At 53.1% G+C, this 17,370-nt stretch overlaps 5 protein-coding genes across 5 annotated transcripts; 2 read left to right on the top strand and 3 right to left on the bottom strand.

Annotated features, from left to right (window-relative positions):
- Positions 1-367: 367 nt before the first annotated feature.
- On the bottom strand, positions 368-2,722 carry Z520_06742 (uncharacterized protein; the record flags this gene model as incomplete). The annotated part of the gene is made up of 1 exon (XM_016777242.1): positions 368-2,722. The coding sequence occupies one exon, from the start codon at positions 2,720-2,722 to the stop codon at positions 368-370; it is 2,355 nt and encodes a 784-aa protein (XP_016631413.1).
- Positions 2,723-5,094: 2,372 nt separating this feature from the next.
- Positions 5,095-5,987, bottom strand: Z520_06741 (uncharacterized protein; the record flags this gene model as incomplete). The annotated part of the gene is made up of 3 exons (XM_016777241.1): positions 5,095-5,574; positions 5,633-5,870; positions 5,923-5,987. 3 exons carry the CDS (start codon positions 5,985-5,987, stop codon positions 5,095-5,097), a joined length of 783 nt encoding a protein of 260 aa, XP_016631412.1.
- A 3,973-nt stretch (positions 5,988-9,960) lies between these two features.
- On the top strand, positions 9,961-12,447 carry Z520_06740 (uncharacterized protein; the record flags this gene model as incomplete). Its single annotated transcript, XM_016777240.1, has 3 exons — positions 9,961-10,122; positions 10,179-10,928; positions 10,978-12,447. The coding sequence occupies 3 exons, from the start codon at positions 9,961-9,963 to the stop codon at positions 12,445-12,447; spliced, it is 2,382 nt and encodes a 793-aa protein (XP_016631411.1).
- A 995-nt stretch (positions 12,448-13,442) lies between these two features.
- On the top strand, positions 13,443-14,658 carry Z520_06739 (uncharacterized protein; the record flags this gene model as incomplete). Its single annotated transcript, XM_016777239.1, has 2 exons — positions 13,443-13,832; positions 13,999-14,658. 2 exons carry the CDS (start codon positions 13,443-13,445, stop codon positions 14,656-14,658), a joined length of 1,050 nt encoding a protein of 349 aa, XP_016631410.1.
- A 1,082-nt stretch (positions 14,659-15,740) lies between these two features.
- On the bottom strand, positions 15,741-17,036 carry Z520_06738 (uncharacterized protein; the record flags this gene model as incomplete). The annotated part of the gene is made up of 1 exon (XM_016777238.1): positions 15,741-17,036. The coding sequence occupies one exon, from the start codon at positions 17,034-17,036 to the stop codon at positions 15,741-15,743; it is 1,296 nt and encodes a 431-aa protein (XP_016631409.1).
- Positions 17,037-17,370: the final 334 nt, after the last annotated feature.

The raw sequence follows: 17,370 nt of genomic DNA, 5'->3' as shown, positions 1-17,370 counted from the left end.
TCTATTTCCTGGATTCTCCTGCGTACCAAGATACTTGTACATCACCAATACACATGTCGACTAGTTTACATTCTCACTCTCAACAAGTGCTGGGAACAAAAGGCCAGGGATATCAAAAAGTGGACATAATGCTCCGGCTAGCTGAAATCCAGAAAAAAATCGCCCAGAGGTCGGAAGGAGCGCAAGAGCAAGCCCCAAAAATGAATCATATCAGTCGTCAAATATGGTACAGGTGAAAATGTGAAAGAGACAGTATCATCGCGTCCTGGTGGTCCTGGTGGTCCTTCGTTGATGCACTCAAGTTTCCCGCTCTCGTCCGATGCCTTTTCCCATCGCACTCGTCCGCCATTCACCTTATGTCATGCTGCTACCGCATATCTCGGTAACTTGTAGGGGGGTAGCCCGGGTTGATCGGATATGCCTGATATCCCGAGTCTCTGCTTGCCGTGCTTGACGGTTCCCTCATCATTTGGGGAGGCGGTGGTGGGGGTGGAGGTTGAAAGCCAGTGCTGATCGAGGACGGTGGGCTGTAGCCTTTACCAGGAGGAGGGGCGCCGCCCGCGTGTGTGCGGTTGAGGTAATAGTCTTCATCCGCAGCAGCACTAGGCAAAGAACTGGAATACAATGTCGGCCCTGTATTGGTGCGCAGCGTCGGACTTCGTGGACCATCAACCAAGCCGAGGCCGACGTTCGAAACAGATGGCATGCGTGGTCGACCGTCTCGGTCTCGATCCCGGTCCCGTTCTCGTTCACGTTCGCGAGGGTCATATGCCGACATTCTGGCGGCGTCGTAGCGGTCGTTAGCCAGACGTTCGCGCCCGGCTTCATATTCTCTGTACCGTCTTGCATCGTCGTGGTGATCAGAATGATGCGAAGAAGACATGTAGGAGGCATCTGGGTCCGCCTTCCTCACGTGTGAAGAGGCACCGGTTTCTTTTGTCATGGAGGGTGAACGGTTGCGTTTCGTTTGGGCAGGGTCTTTGTGATAGATACTGCTGGAGCGGTGACGGCGAGAATCCTGGATTTCCGTTGCTGCAGGCGGTGGTCTTTGATGAAGGGCGATAGGTGGCTGTCCGGATCGTGGGCCGTCGGTTACCCTGCTAGTTGCGTTGACAGAACTTGAACGTGCTAGCTTAGGTTCTTGGGGAGGAGGCCCTGGTTTGTTCTCGGGCGCGGCAGCTGGTCGGTCGATATTATCGTAAGTCTTTCCGCCACCGGGCGCAGCGACGTATGGCTTTCTCTCTCGCTCGATTGGCTGTGGAGCGAAACTGCCGTCCGTGCTCTCATCTGCGACGTCACCATTAACGCTTTCCTGGCGCGACCCGCCGTATGGCTGGCGTTGACGTTCAATGCTAGCCTGAGATAGTACAGGACTGGCTTGAACCTGATTGCTGGCATTGTCTGGCTTGTCTGTTTGAGGCTTCAAGTTCGTTTTGGTGGATGAATCATCGGCTACGATGTTCGCAGTTGACGTCGCCGCAGACGTCCGGGAAGTGGAATCTGCCGTGCTGGTGTGGCGAGCAAAGCTAACATTGCAGTGCGTCGACATGGCCTTCTGAAGCCTATACGCGACCTCGGTGTCGCCGTGCTTGGGGAAAAGCCGCCTAGAAAGTTCTTTTGGGAACCGCTCTTTCTTCTCATCAGGGTTGCTGATGGGCATGTCTAACGCCGTCTTTGCCAGTCGCTCATACTCTTGATCGGGATGTGCCTTTAAGAGCAAGGTTGCCCAGGTTTCAAAGCCGTGCGGTGTAAGCCCGGGAGTGTCTGGCCGTTCGTTCAACTTTTCTTGGACAAGGTGATGCTGGGCCTCGATCTCTCTGAACATTCGAGATATTGAGGAAGTTCTGTCGTCGAATATGATCTTCCAAGGGTAGACCTCATTGGCCAGCTTCGTCTCCTCATAGTATCTTTGCATTTTTGTTGGGGTGATGACCAAGCTGTGCTTGGGCTCATAGTCCTCGATGAGATGAATAGCAATTCCACGCAAGAATTGGCCCAGCCTAGGAGTAGCCTCACCCTGCTCCGTGAAGAGTTGCCCCCATATTCGTTCCAGTATGGTTGCATCTTCATGCGTGCCCATGCGTTTGGGACCTCTGGGTCGGCTCTGATTTGCGTCGTTCTCGGATTGATGACCTGTTTGACTAAGAGGCGAGGCCGCCCTCCTATCTGCGGCGGGTGATGGGGCCCGGAAGGATGACTGGCTGGAAGGCGGAGGAAACTGAGGGGATGGCTGACTTACACCTGCATCCTCGGAAAGTCGATTGGGAGTGGGAGGAGTGTAGACAGTGGCTCGATCCAAGGGCGGAGAGCCGGCAACGGACGAAGAGGTATCCATCTGGGCGCCCGCCGGAGGTGGCTGATGAGCAGGAGGCGGTGGCGGAGGTAGATTGGCGGCTTTCAATTGCTGCAAAACATTCGCCGTGATCTGTGATGTGATCTGTTGAAGCAACTCGGGAGAGAAACCGCCAGAAGAGGTAGCGTCGGCGGTGTTGAAGGCTGAAGTGACCGCATCATTTATAGGTTGGCGAGCTTGGTGGTATCTGGATGGATCTAGACTATGTGATGTCTGTTGAGAACTCGATGATGCCGCCGATAGCCTCCGGTAGCGTCCATCCTCAGTTGTCGAATTGCTCATGGTTGGCTGAAGTCGCCGCGTGTCCCCGTCGTCATTGACACTGGAAACACTGGGCTGCGGTGGTAGACGTTCATTGTTGGAGGCCATTGTGTGAGGCATGCACAGTCCCGTCTCAAGACTTTGTTCCCTGTTTCTCAAAGCATCCAGATGACCCTTTTCAACGAGCTTGTGGGAGTGTGGTTTTCAAATCAATTGAGATCAGGACCAGGAGATTTTGGAAGCATTCAGCAGCTGCGCCAATAACAATATATGGGATTCGCGTCCTGACCAGCCTTACGGCAGTTGCGATCGCTCGACTGGCTGGATGTGCAGACTCCAACCTGCGAGCCGACTAATAGAACCGGTCAAGGTGGGACGAAAAGAGAGGTATGCGGACGTCAGTTGTGAGAGGATGTGGATGTTATGCGCTCGTCACTGGGACAAGGGAGGCGGCGGAGCACGAGGTAATGCTGCTGAGATCGAGTCTGGTTTCGGGAAAGGGTTCGGCGTTCTGCAAAGACTGTAGTTCGTGGTTCGCTTCTTGGTCTGTGGTGGTAGCAGCCTAGATGTCCGCGGATGTCAAGTCCTTTCTTCCTCCTTGTATTCTTCGCAAAGGGCAAGGGCACGGAGACCGTTTCAGGGCGTCGGGCAAATGGCGTTACAACCACGAGGTAAGAGATGATCAAGAATGGAGAGTGAGGTATAACTGATAGGAAGCAAGCCCGAGACCAAGCCTCAGGGATGAGCGTGGCATCGGCATGCCTAGACGACAATGAACACGACAATGGTGTGGCTAGGTAGAGAAGGGTCAACGCTTAACTGCGATAGTAAATGATGTGTGAAGTGGTGTGTTGCATCATGGCATCGCAAGACCATTCCAGCATGTTCAGAACCGGTGAAAGGGATTGGCGGGCTCTCCTCCATTAAGAGAGGCGGGAGCAGGCCACTAGCAGGGCGTCCCTGGGCTTTAGTGAGCCCATCGGCCTCGTTACTAGGTTGACACCAACAGCCATGCAGCAAGATGGGCTCGAGGGGTGGCTGAGGGCGGTTGAAGGCCCCCCAAATCTTGGTTTCCGCCTGCCATCAGGGCCACCAGTTGCTCTCGAGTCGCCCATCGACCCCACCCTTCGCAGCTCGTCATTGTTGTTTCCAACGAACCTCCCTTTCTTCCGAGGTTCGCCTACCCAGGTAGCCACGAGCCACGCTGCATTCCTCTGCACGAAATCTGGTTTTTGCCTGCCCATAGATACAAATATAGTTTTGACCCTGAAGACTGTGCCACGATCAGATCTTGAGGAAGCGAGCCGAGAGACCCAGAGGTGAGCCCCAAGGAGTGGTTACGAATGTCCCACCCAAGTGGGAGACACCGTGACTCTGAAAACATGGTGGAAATCAGGTCAAGCAAGACGCATTCAAACTGCCAACGTCATCGAAAAACAACAACCCGGCATGTTGCTTGGTGGCCCTGGCTCTTGCGCCCCGAAGCTCTTCCTTCCCGTTGCCATATCTACCAGTATAATCACTCGCCAATCCGACGTCAACGTTCAACCACACCACTGCTATAACCTAGCAAGGGTTCCCTCTCAACAACATCAACCTGGGAAATTTCCGCCTTCTCTCGGACCAAAGTTGCGAACCACAAGCAGACCCTGTGTGCAACCATCATGCTTCTTTGCGCCCTGTTTCTTAGAGGTGCAAGGACCGAAACAACCGCTGGCAGTTAAACTCCCGCCCTGGAGGATATCCGCAAATCATGCGGCATCCTTATGACTTGCCGATATGCAGGAGCAACCGGAAATAACAATTGCTATGCAGGGTTTACGAACCATGAACAGAACCCGCATGACCTGCGAGACCCTGACATGCGATCTCTCCCGGAGCGGATTGGAGCATAAGGAAACTCAGTGTGTTCTCGCATGAATATGGACCATTCTGGACCATATTCACCCATTGTTGTCCTGGTTGTTGCGGCTCGTTCGCAATCCGTATCCGTATCCGGTGTCCGCCTCGAATCCAAGACATCCATGGCGTGCCTACCTGCGACTCCCGACCGGTAAGCCCAGGGGACTGAACACTACAAATGTTCGCCTCCCAAAGCACCGGAGTTGGAGCAGTGCCCAAAGCCGGGGCCACAGCTACTGCATGAAGAATTGAAACAGATTCAATATCATGCCAAGACCTTCTGCAGACGCACCTGGCAAGGGAAATAGTACTGCATGAGCAAGATTGAACGCAATAAAAGCTATCCCGTCTTGCAAGCTAAGCTACTTGGGTATGTAAATATGGCGGCTCTCTTGGCTTGCATTTACATGCTCTCTTTCCTCTCTTATCCCGTGGTCTCGCAAGTTCTGGTCGAGTTAACCAACCATTCATAAGGCGAAAACCCAGAACGAGCCAAGCGTGCCATCCGGCAAGGGCATAGAGTACGATGAGCCACTGCCTTCCTCGCCATGGCGATACCATTCTATGAGTCGAATCTATTACAATTCCCATTCCTCGCCGTCATCAGATTCATCATGTCTGTTGCCCATCTGAGCTTCTTGCTTTTGCCTCTCCTCACGTTCAAGTTGTTCCATGACTCGTGTGTTTATTGGCGCGTTGTATGCAGGTAACTTTGCAAAGCTGTGCTTCGAAACCGAATTGGCATAGGTGGAGTTGGTGTAGCTGGTTGTGCTGCGAGAGCTGGAATGCTCAGTCTCGGTGGGCGACGGTGGGCGGGCAGAGGCTGCGTCATTTCCCCAAGCAGAGTCGCGGTCGTTAGGCATGAAGATTCCGCTGGCGCTGGCTGATTGTCCTTGCGACTGGGACCGGGAATTGAGGACGGAGCCAGCAATGCTCGAGACCACAGAGCCTGATATGTGCTTGCCACGGAGTTCATCGTCTCTGATGCGTTCCTCTTCCAAGGCGGCCTCAAGGGAAGGTACACGATCTTCGAGCTCCTGCTGGCAGTTCAAGCATCTCTAATTGGCAGATCAGTATCGCATAGAGACACCGATGGACGATTTCATCTTCTCTTACCGCGTCATCGGGTTTCTTTCGCTGCTGTTTGGAGAAGAAACTCAAATCCTTACTCATTCGACAGCCGACGCAGTACAACTCCGAGTTGGACTCTGGTGTGCATTTTCTGCAACGGGGCAGCTCGGGTTCTGGACCACGGCCATGATTGTATCTAGCAAGTGCTTCTTGATATTTCGCCAGCTGGGTTTGAGAAAATCTTGCTTTGAAGCATTTGACCTTGCAGACGGAGCATTGAATCCTGCAACTGAGGTGAGCGGGGAGCACAGAACCGAGAGAATGCTTGCTCTTACATGTTTCCGATCTCGACGTTCGCGAAACTGTTTGCATAATTAGTGGGCGGTGTAGCAGTGGCCATTGGAATTGAGCTTGCTGTCAAATGAGGAGGAAGTTCGGTTGGACGAGGACGAGGACGAGGACGAGGGTGAGGAAAAAGGAAAGGATATCGGCCAGTAGAAGAGATCACAAGAGAAGGTGAGCAAGCTTACGACTGCTGTTTGCGTTCCCAGTGTGGTTGCTGCTTCTTAGACATGGTGGATTTGAGGTCAAAGGCAGGTTTGGTGGGTAGGTATGTAAGACAGTTCAGACAAAAAAGTGATGTTGAGGTGACGAGCCACTTCTGGGGAAAACAACAGTGATACCGCCTCAGCTGTGACTTTCCACTTGAACTCCTGTTGACAAACCGTCTATGATTGAGGTCCCGATGAGCTTTGATCGATCTGAGTACAGGTACCTTCTTGGCCAGTCCCTTTTGCGGTCTTGGAGGAATCGGGCATATAAAGGCTGCGTCCACAACGATGATTGCCTGATCAAACGTCTGAACGAGATGTTCTTTGTCACTTAATGTCTCCAGCGAGTGACATTGACATGTCTAGATTGCAATATTGGTGTTTGCCAAACACAATCTTTGACCACCAGCTGAATGCAACGTCAAGTACGACCTACGGTCTTTGAGGCCTTCAGGACAGAGTGATAAACACGTATTTCATGTTTGGATGTTTGGTGGTTCTTGGCAAGGTACAGGCACCAATCATGCATCAACTGCGGTGTTTTTCTGGGTTATGATACTGATTACTTCAAGCCAAAAGATGTAGCCGAGAGATGAACAACCTGCCAATATTCCTTAGGAACAGCGGGAACGCGATGGACGCCTGCATACGCTGATAGCAAGATACGTCTTTAAGTCTGGACCCGACGAGCCGATCAGGAGTGCCAGCTAAGATGTGTCTATCGGAGAAGCAATCAGAATCATGCTGAAGACAAAGAAGGGCATAATACAAGGTATGCCCGCCATGAGACGGCGTTTTTATTTGCTCCAGACAAACTACAGCCGTAATCTGTTCAAGCACAACTTCCTTGACCGCTTCCAAATTGCGTCTTGGCGGTCTCCTCTGCGAGCAGGACCCAACGTAGGAAGTAGGTACATGGGGACTGGTGCGTCGCCAATGATCTAATGCGTACCGAGTACTCGTAGCGAAAGGCACTCGGTATTCTCTATCGACCCCTTTGCAATTTTATCTGGATCAACGGCAATCAACGGGCATCATTTCGAGAGGCAAGGATGAGGATCACGATTCACGACTGTTTCGACTCTCCTGGTTCCAGAACAAATGGATGGTCCACCTGGTTACGACTAACTTCTCGCGGGGGAGCACTGGTGCTAGAGACAAAACCTTGGCTACCTCTTGATGGTGATTTCATGTGTGTTCCAGACGGAAGAAGCTAGGCGGACGGGGAGCGTGTCTTTTGAAGTTTGGGATTTCTAGCCCGGTGCTATCGAAAATGGGCAGAGACCAAGCCAATCGATGGAAAGGCTGAGATTTGATCAGCACCATTGGCGGGCACCAGGCTACGCCCCGGTCCATTTTCAAGGTTTGCGGCGACTCGGAACAGACCATAGCCAGGTAGTAGCCAGGGACAGCTGTGAGCCTAAACCTGTTTTTGGAATCATCCTGCCACCCTTGAATCAGCATCCAAGTGGTCATGACGAACTTAGCACCAGGGTGTGAATTGGCTGCTTGCGTTGCCACAGTCGGGTCCCCAAGAAACGTGGCACTCGACTGACGGTTTCTTCCCATGGGTGCCAGGCATCTTCACGTTGGTTGCCCTGTCGATGCTGTCGCTATAAACTCGCTATGTGAAGAGATGGAATGAAACATGGTGGTGGGAGCAAGAGAAAGGTGAGGTAGAATACACTACCGAACCGACTGGTCACCACGAAGACTCGTACTCAGGGAAGCTACGCGTAGCTGCTGTTGATCAATGGCCACGGCACCCTTTTCTGCTGAAGTCTGGGACCAAGCTGGCCCCCTCCCTTTCAGACTGCCTTTTCCACCTTTGCCACTTTCACTCGATACCGCGCACTTGGGCCAGGTACCGAGTACAGCAAAGGCATTTGTAGATCTCCTCCGAAAACCATAAACTGCAGGCAAAAGCGTCATGAACACCAGAAGTGATTGTCGCACTGCGGAAGGCTCCGGCCAATACCGCGACGACAACTTGAAAAGTCAGGACAGTCTTGCGGACTGAGACACTAAGGTCCATCTCTCCCACAACCGCAGAATACACATGCCCTGAATGCGTGCTTCTTCTTACTTCTTCAGAGACGGCGGTAATATTGCAAGAAAGAAGAAAGCGTTAAGCGAAAAACCACCCCCTAGCATTGCATTGCACAACATCTGATATGCTTTCCTTTTTCCTTTGTTCTTGACCGCCACAGCAAATAGCAAGCGGTGTATATGCGAGAGAGAGCTTCGGGAGAAGCCCACCTGCAAAGGAAGCGTCCGGTAATGTACGGAGGACATGGAAGGCGGTGGGTACTTGGTACGGACTTTTCGTACGAGGTACCGAGTACATGCCAGTACATTGTCACTTGTGGATGAGATGGTTAGTTCCTTCTCTCTGGTGGAAGATATTCAGGAGAGATTTATTTTATTTATTACCTGGCGCACACTTGCGAATGGACTAGCTGGCCCGAGTCGAGTGCAAAGGAAGACGAAACCTGAGTGGACGAGGTGATCCGGCATCCGCGGCCCCGGTCACAGTCCTCAGTTGGCCTCTGGGAGTTGAGGCTTGGGACGCCAGCGCAAGGGAATGGGGCCCCGAGGCTGAGAAGAGGGGCTGCCAGAGGTCGGAGTTGGAAGGCAACCAGGGCATCTCCCAAGCAGCTAGCGACGGTTTGTGCCTGATCAACCCTGGCAGCAGCCAAAACTTGTCGTCGGCCCTCCAGGGATCCAGCGGGCTATCCCTGTGGCTAGGGCGGACTAAAAGCCAGGGCTTGCACGGGGCTTGCCTGTTTTAAGCCGCTTCCCTGAGTGACGGAGGGCGCTCACTGCACAGGCACTGACCGGGAAGGGGCCCCCTAAGGTGCCAGAATGCCGGATGGGCCTCACTCTCCAAACCTTGAAAGCCTCGCATCGCAATTGTGCTGACACGGCGCCAGTACCATCTCGTTTCGCTTGTCACCCACCGTCACTATTTTGTCTCTCCCCTTTCGTAGGGAAAACAATCACTCCCCCCCAGCCCATCTCACTCAACAATAATACCGGTAATCACATTCACGTTTTCGTTCTCTTGCCTGATGTTGCAAAGGCACGGGGATTCTGGGCTCTGTCAGCGCAATTTTGCATCCCAGTTGATCACATAACCCTTGCTGGGAGCTTTCTGGGCGGACGGGCACCAGCGCCCATCAACCTCCGCGCCCTCCCTTCTCCCAGCCACCCCTTGCCGTCCGGACACAGTCAAGACGCGCCTCCCCGTATCGCCAGCTAATTGTCCGAACACATCGACAACACGACCGAATTACAATCTGTCACTCTGACTGCCCTCCTTTGATACTAGACTGTGACCGTCAACCCCCTCGGTGTCAATCAGGAAAGGGGAAGACGCTGTCTATCCACTCTCCCAACGCCCCTTGCGGGTCGGCATCCGCCAATCGACCATTCCTTCAGCTAGCTTTCTTAGTTCCCTTGAGCGATTTCGAATTGGGTCCTGGGTCCTTCGATCCTGGGCATCATCTTCTTGAAGCTCGAGCTCGATCATCATTTACCCTCCTGCTCTGCACCGAGCTGGCAGAGGAGCAACCTGACAAGCATCAAGCGATTGCACGAGCAAGCCGACGACACCACCGCCCCTCTCCGTCTCTGTGCTCTGAAACATATGTACAAAAACACACGAAACAACCAGGAAATGACGTGTTAAGGTCTCATAAGAACCTGTCTATGGGCGCAGGGCAGGCTGAATAAGATATACTTGTCCCACATATTCCACGACGACAGGAGGAAGCGACAAACGAAGAGCCCGTTCCGCCCTGACCAACCCCGTCGACCACCATGGCTGTCACGGAATATAGCCAAAGGCCTCATTCTTATGCCTTGGCTGCACTTGAAGATAGGTTCGAAGTGATCAAGGAGATTGGAGATGGAAGTTTCGGAAGCGTTGCTTTGGCAAGAGTGAGAGCCAATGGCGCCAGTGTGGCTCGCCGGAACTCAATGGTATTGCTGCTCCTAGGATGGTCTTGCGAGAGCAGCCGCGGACTGACTTGCTCTAGGTCGCTATTAAAACCATGAAGAAGACCTTCGACTCCTTTGCGCCATGTCTGGAACTCCGCGAGGTCATATTTCTACGGACACTTCCCTCCCATGCTCATTTGGTACCCGCGTTGGACATCTTCTTGGATCCCTTCAGCAAGAAACTTCATATCTGCATGGAGTATATGGACGGAAACCTGTATCAATTGATGAAATCCCGGGAACACAAATGCATGGACGCCAAGAGCGTCAAGAGCATCCTCTACCAGATTCTTTCAGGTCTTGACCACATCCACGCTCACCATTTCTTTCACCGAGACATCAAACCGGAAAATATCCTTGTCACCACTTCAGCACCTCACGACTCACAGTCAGCCTTCAGCAGATACTCCTCGCTGGTCACTCCGCCTGCTACACCGCCAGCTTATTCCATTAAAATCGCCGATTTTGGCTTGGCCCGGGAGACCCACTCAAAGTTGCCCTACACTACATACGTCTCAACTCGATGGTACCGAGCGCCCGAAGTTTTACTTCGAGCTGGCGAGTACTCAGCACCCGTCGACATCTGGGCCATTGGAGCGATGGCAGTTGAAGTGGCTACTCTCAAACCTCTATTTCCTGGAGGCAATGAGGTAGACCAGGTCTGGCGGATTTGTGAAGTTATGGGTAGCCCAGGAAACTGGTATACCAAGACCGGTACCAGGGTAGGGGGCGGTGAATGGAGAGAAGGGACGAAATTGGCCCAAAAGTTGTGCTTCTCTTTCCCAAAGGTGATTCCCTCCGATACTGAAGCATGCCAACGTTACTGATTACTCTTAGATGGCGCCCCATGCCATGGAAACCATCCTACAACCACCTCAATGGCCCGTGTCATTCAGCAACTTCGTGACCTGGTGTCTGATGTGGGATCCCAAAAACCGACCGACGTCCAAACAAGCTATGGAACATGAATTCTTCCTCGACGCCGTCGATCCGCTTCGACCCAAGTCCTCGTCACGCCTGCTCGGCCGGAAACACTCCGACCTGAGTTTCAGGTCAAAGGACGCGGCCGAGACACCCACCGTCACATCTAAGCCTTCCTGGTTTCGAAGATCGCTTATTGCTCGAGAGAGCGCACCCGCTGTCCCTCAGCACACTTCGGAACCCAAGGTTACACAGCAAGAACCCGAGAGCTTGGTCAGCAGACTTCGACCGCAAGCGAGTAAACGTGCGACGTGGACCAATGGCACGGGTCCGACTGGTGCTGCACCAATGCCCATCCTGCCATCGATCCGCCCTATCTCCCCGTTGCCCAACGCTGTTACTGCCCAAGCAAGTTCGTCATTCACATCGCAGCCAGAGTCGAAGCCCAACTCGTCTAAACCGATTGAGGAGAAGTCAAAGAAAATTGGCAGGCAGCTATCGATTAATTCAAATGGCAATCATTATGCAGAGATTCATCGTCAGGAAGCAGAGCGAGCTTTGAATGCAAACAGTGGCCTAGTGTCTCCACCCAGTGGCCACAAAGAGAGTTTCTTCTCGCACCTGCGGAAACGTGCCAGACGGTTTTCCGGCAGACACGGACTGGCGTCTCCAAATGGTGATGATGTTGAGGCCAATGCCGCAAATGTGCCGTGGTCGAACAGATCATCGCTCATGGTCGACAGTGTCATCCCCGAGGGGAACAACGACTTTTCAGATCTTGACAAAATCTTGCAGAATGTTCGGTACAGCCTCGATCGAGCCGAACCAGAAACTTTACGCAGGAAATCATCCATCGAGGTGGTGTCCAATTCAGGAACGCTGAAACGGACACATTCAGTCCCTCGATCTCAAGGCAGCCGATCAAGTGAGAATCTTTCACAGACTCCCGCTCCAACGAACAATCGTTCGCGTCGTCCTTTGCAAATCAACCAGTATGAAACTCCTGAAGAAGCTGACGAGCTGTTGGACGAGGCTCTTCGGTCCGCTCATCGCGCGGTTCGGCGCCTGGACTCAACCGTCTACCCGAAAGACCAGGCGCAGCGAACCGCATTGGCACAGAAGGATTATAACCGACAGTCATTACCGCAATTACCAAGCAACCCAGCACTACACGGCGCCTACCTTACGCCGTCACCATCCGCCAAGAGGAATGGCGTCCAGTTTAACGCCGCTGCTGGATCTCAAGCTGAGCCATTGACCATCACCAAGAAACGAACCGAGTATGAACACGCTCCTTCCCATTGGCCAACGCCGCCATACGAGGAGAACGAATGGGCATCTGCAGCTGCCAACAGCATATTCGCAGCGGGACAGATGTTTCGATAAACGATGATATTGGCTCCTTTACCGACCTACCACACTCGTTCAGATGGCCGAAGTTTCTGTTCTGAATATCTTACCACGATATACTGTTATCTGATATCCTGTACGAAAAGAGAAAGATGTGTGCATCGCACGAACACAGATTCATGCGCAGTAATATTTGAGGGGTTTTCTGGGAATCCCAATGCACCAAGGCAAAGGGCCTCAAAAAGCCGAGAGTGTTTCAAAGAGAATGTCCATCACCTCGGTGGGCGTGTCGATGATTCCCTCTTCGCGAACTGGCCGATCCGGTCATACCTGGCTCTTTGTGGCATTGGCGTGCGTTGCTTCTGGAGGTGTCATGAGAGTTAGCCAGGAAGTCAAGTCTTCTTTTTGTATGGGCTGCATTTTGGGGTTTGCCAGGGATATTTTGGCATTGTCTGCTAAGACAGCGACAGAGTTTTCATTTGTTAACTGCGCTCGAAAGAGAGAACTGTACAGCTACATAGGTACTACTACCATCATATGTATGGACCAGATGAGAGGGAGCGATATCGGGATTAAAGGTTTAGAGAATTGCTGGGCTTTGGACTTAGTCGTTGGCATAGGGAGATGGCGCTGAATTCTTGGTCCCGAAGACATGAGTTCCAGAATATCAATGGAAGTGATATGTGAACTACTCTGTTCCCTTGCTATACCTATTCCATCCCTTGATCCTGGAGAAGGCTGGATCAAGGCGTTGCCGGCTCAAGTTCGGCGGTCCGACTTGGTTACTGGTCGAGTGGTGTTCGTTCTAGCATGGAAAGCTATCTCGCCTGCCAAGCTTTCTTGCTTGGAGACCTCCGTGTTCACTTCTTGATAGTAGTAGCCATTGACTGCAATTGCAACTTCTCCGACGACCCAAGCTCTGCTATAATTTCAGAGCTTCTTTTTTTGCCACGATGAACAATCTCCAAAGGATGAACCCATCCAGGAGTCTAATGACCGTGAACCACACCATGTCTTCTCCTCTCTCAACCATGTGCCGGCACTGCCTCCGCAACACCACCTTGCTGCGCCCGCGCACCCAGTTTCCCCCTCGTCCTATTCGACTCCAGCCCGGGACGAGGCCTCTCGAGGTGCTGGTGGTGCGCCGCGCCGCCTCGACCTCGACCTCGACCTCGACGAACAGTAGCGGCAAACCCATTGTGCTCGAGCAGCCCGACAAATTCCGCCCGCCCTCGCATCCCGCGCGACTGGGTCGTGCGCGGCGGCCGACGCCCGGCGGCGGGGGCGCGTACAATCAGGGGACGACCGCGGAGGAGAGGGAGAGGCAGAAGAGCAGGTCGTATCCGCACATGTTTCCCAACAAAGGCACGTTTATGCATTGGTTCTTGACGGACCGGTGGATTCATCTTTGGATTACCATGGTGAGTTTTTTTTCCTCTTCTGGCACTTTGTAACTCTTGCTCGGATGATGGATGAAATGGAACACGGAACGGAAAGGGAAAATAAAAACCCCCCAAAGTCGAAATGTGTCAGAATACAAATCCAACAGGAGGGCTGTCAATTGACTCAATGCAATCCCAAAACTAGGGCACCCTCACGATCCTCGCCTTCATCACCTTCACACAATCATTCATGCGAACGTCGCCCTACGCGCACCTGATCCCTCCGATATCCTCGCTCCCGCTGCACCCAATCACGTACATCCGCGAAACGCTCTCCGTGCTCCGCCTGCACATCGACTACGAGACGGCCAAGACGAACGAGTCGCGCCAGCAGAAGATTCTGGACGCACAGAAGCGCAGGCTGTACCGGCGCGCGCACGGGCTGGAGGATCTCAACGCGGACGAGGACCAGGGGATTGATGTGAGGGGTCTGGTCCCTTGGGATGATGGGTTGACGGCCAAGGAAAGGGCGCAGGGCGGGAGGGAGATGGTGCTCACGGGACGGGATATGGTTGCGCTGGGGGGCGCGGTGCCCGGTAGCACCAGCGGGACACAGGGGGATGTGGACGAGTTCGCGCGCAGGTTGGAGACGGAGCAGAAAGAGAGGGTCAAGTTGATCAGGGAGAAGGGCGTCGATGCCGTCGTCAGGGCCGAGGCAGAGGCACAAGCTAGAGGGATGAGTCTCCAGGATGCACTCCGTCAACAGGAAATGCAGGTTCCAGAGGTGGAGGATCAGGACCCTCAGCAGCAGCCGCCGCCGCCGCAGCAGAAGCGGAAGAGGAAGCTGTGGTTTGGAATCTGGTGAATTTTTCTTCAGAAACCTGCTGTATAAAGAGGGGCTTGCAGTTGCGGCTCTTGCTCCCTTCGCAAAGGCTTATATATAACCTGGTCATGAAAATGGAATGTGTCGGGTGTATGCTCGCTAGCCATGCTAACCAGCCCCGGTCTATTCTCCCATTTCGTCACATCAGTGAATCATATATACGATATGTGTCGATATATCGATCCTAGTATCCTCCCGCAAGGTATCTACCTAGTATGCGTCGTGCGTCTCCATCTTCCTTTTCGGCATATGTATATGTATATATATAGACATGCTCTTTCGTAAGAATCTACAAAAGCTGAATGGACATCGACCTGGTATGGATGGGTGTACATGTATCATCAACTCCCCTTAGCCGATCCACCCGCAGTCATCGATGCTTCTTGCCTGTGTATGGAGAGGCAGATTGTGGTATTGCGTGGCACGGTCTGGCGTGGTTAATGATGTGATATGCCCTGGGAAACAGTGCGGCTCTGTTCCAATGCCGTGGGCCAGTATTCGTTATTGGCCTTTCGCCATTTCTCACTTTCCGTCATGGAGTACTTTGCGGCGTTGGGTCTCTTGGGTTCGACTGGGTCATGCGATCATTGTCGTTCATCCGGTCTGCTCTATGATCTTGGAGGGGTTGGCGTCGAAAAGGAAATCCCCGAGAAGCCAAGGCATCGACAAACTTGCTCTCAAGTCTAGCTCGGGCGAGTCGTGATTCCTGAATGCTCCGTGTGCGCAATTGAGTCGGCATGGAAGACTTCTCAAGACAGCCCTTCCTGCTCAGGGTCTTCTCATATTTCAGTCGCGAGGGATCTCGCTCCGCTTTGTGTCCGGTTTCGTGCCGGTCTCACATGCCTCGTATCAGAATATCGAAGCCCATGACATGAGTAACGTCTTTCCTGAGATGGCTATGCTGTCAGACACCTGCACCACTCGCAGATTGCATGAGCGGAACCTTGCGTTTAGGCAACCCGACGAGGCTGCAGAGTCGCAGAGCATGGTTCCATTCACCATTTGGCTGCACAAGGGCTTTCCCACCTGGTCAGGTTCGCAATGATTAAATGCCTCTTCATCTCCTAGGACTCTTCGTGAATCATGTGCCCCATCCTCCCAATTTTGGTCTCAAGATATTTCTCAATCTCCGCGCCTCGGACACCCTTGGCACCTGCCGTCCTCCATGCAAGAGGAATCATGGGTACCCTTTCCCGTACTCTTACCTCCTTCTCGGGTCCTTCAACAGCTCGTACTTTATCGGGATTGTTGGTAAGAAGCCTGATGCCTCTCTCTGCCTCTGGTTTCTGCGCATCACTGTCGGTGCCAAGCCCGAGATCTTGCAGTATCGCCGTAGCAAGCCCATAAGTCCTTGCATCGGCCGGATGCCTTAGCAATAAATTTGCTTCAACAGTGTCATTGCCCAGATCCTGCAAATTATACGCCTTCAATTTCGACGCGAGGCCAATCCCCCGTCCCTCTTGGCGTAGGTAGACTATGACGCCTCCCGTTGAGCCAGGTAAGGACATCAACCGGGCTGCCTCGTCGAGTTGTTCTCCACAGTCGCAGCGGGCGGACCAGGCTGTCTCGCCTGTATAGCATTCCGAGTGGATTCGCACAAGAGGTGCTTTACCCGGAGCATGGCTGGTGATTTGTACATTATCAAGAGCATCACCCAGGCTAGCGATAGGATGATGCGGCTGTTCTGCATTTTGTTCATCTTGAGAAGCATTTGCAGCCCGGGCAGCGCCCTCGGCCAGTGCTGTTTCCAGAACACCATCCTCTGGAACCGTTGTTACATTCTTCAACGCGGAGCCACTTCTGAGACGTCTGTTGACTGGTCTCCTGCTCTGTTCCGTGGGATCTATTCTCGAACTCGTTCGGCCTGGTCTCAATCTTCCAACATAAGCGCCACGAATCATGCGATCCATCTCCGTTTCACCGGGCTTCTCGGCATCCAGACTGCGACTGCGTATGTTGTTGCCGAAGACAATCGCCAGGTGTTCCTTGTTGTCCGAATCATTCTGATACAGATGCAGAAACATCTCGGCTCCAGATGTCGTCGGTATCCGCGCCCGTACCAGGCATTCTACATGCGGTAGTTTCTCGAGTAAGCGGGGTTGCTTCGTCGAGGGGTCGTCGAGGGACGTGTCGACGGGAATGGACTTGGGCTCGGATTGGAGATGACGAGAAGGGGTTCCAGCGCCGGGAGTGGCGGGAGGAGTGAATGCAGGGGATATTAGATTGTTCGGTAGACCAGGCGTAGGAGCAGCACTGTCGTCGAGGTCGGACCAGCCGCCCAAGTATGCGGATGAAGGCCGAGGGACGGGAGCTATGACGGGGGACGCATGTGAGGGAAGGTCGTTGGTGGAACGAGCCATCGTGGGCACCCTCGTCCGGTTTATATGCAGTGAAGTCTTTTTTACTCTTCTAAAACTTAAGAAAGAAGCATGGCGACTCTATATCGGGGCGGAGGAAAGGATCATTGGAGTTGGAGTGAGTACCGGGAGTGAGTTACTCGGTATATGCTGGCGGAAGAGAGGATGATTTGCGGGTGGCACCGTCCTTTAGAAGCGGAGAGAAGAAATTCGCTGACGAACTTGAAGGCCTCGCTAGCCCAAGCCTCGGCCTCTCCTCCGCACTTTTCCCTCTTGTTTTTAATTACCCGTCGAGTTGCTGCTTGGTCAGTTGGCTCCCGAGATTGGGTAAGCACCG

Source organism: Fonsecaea multimorphosa (assembly GCF_000836435.1).
Source record: "Fonsecaea multimorphosa CBS 102226 unplaced genomic scaffold supercont1.13, whole genome shotgun sequence".
Taxonomy (NCBI): Eukaryota; Fungi; Ascomycota; class Eurotiomycetes; order Chaetothyriales; family Herpotrichiellaceae; genus Fonsecaea; species Fonsecaea multimorphosa.
The sequence above is the reverse complement of the archived record's forward strand: the minus strand, read 5'-3'. Positions and strand labels throughout refer to the sequence as shown.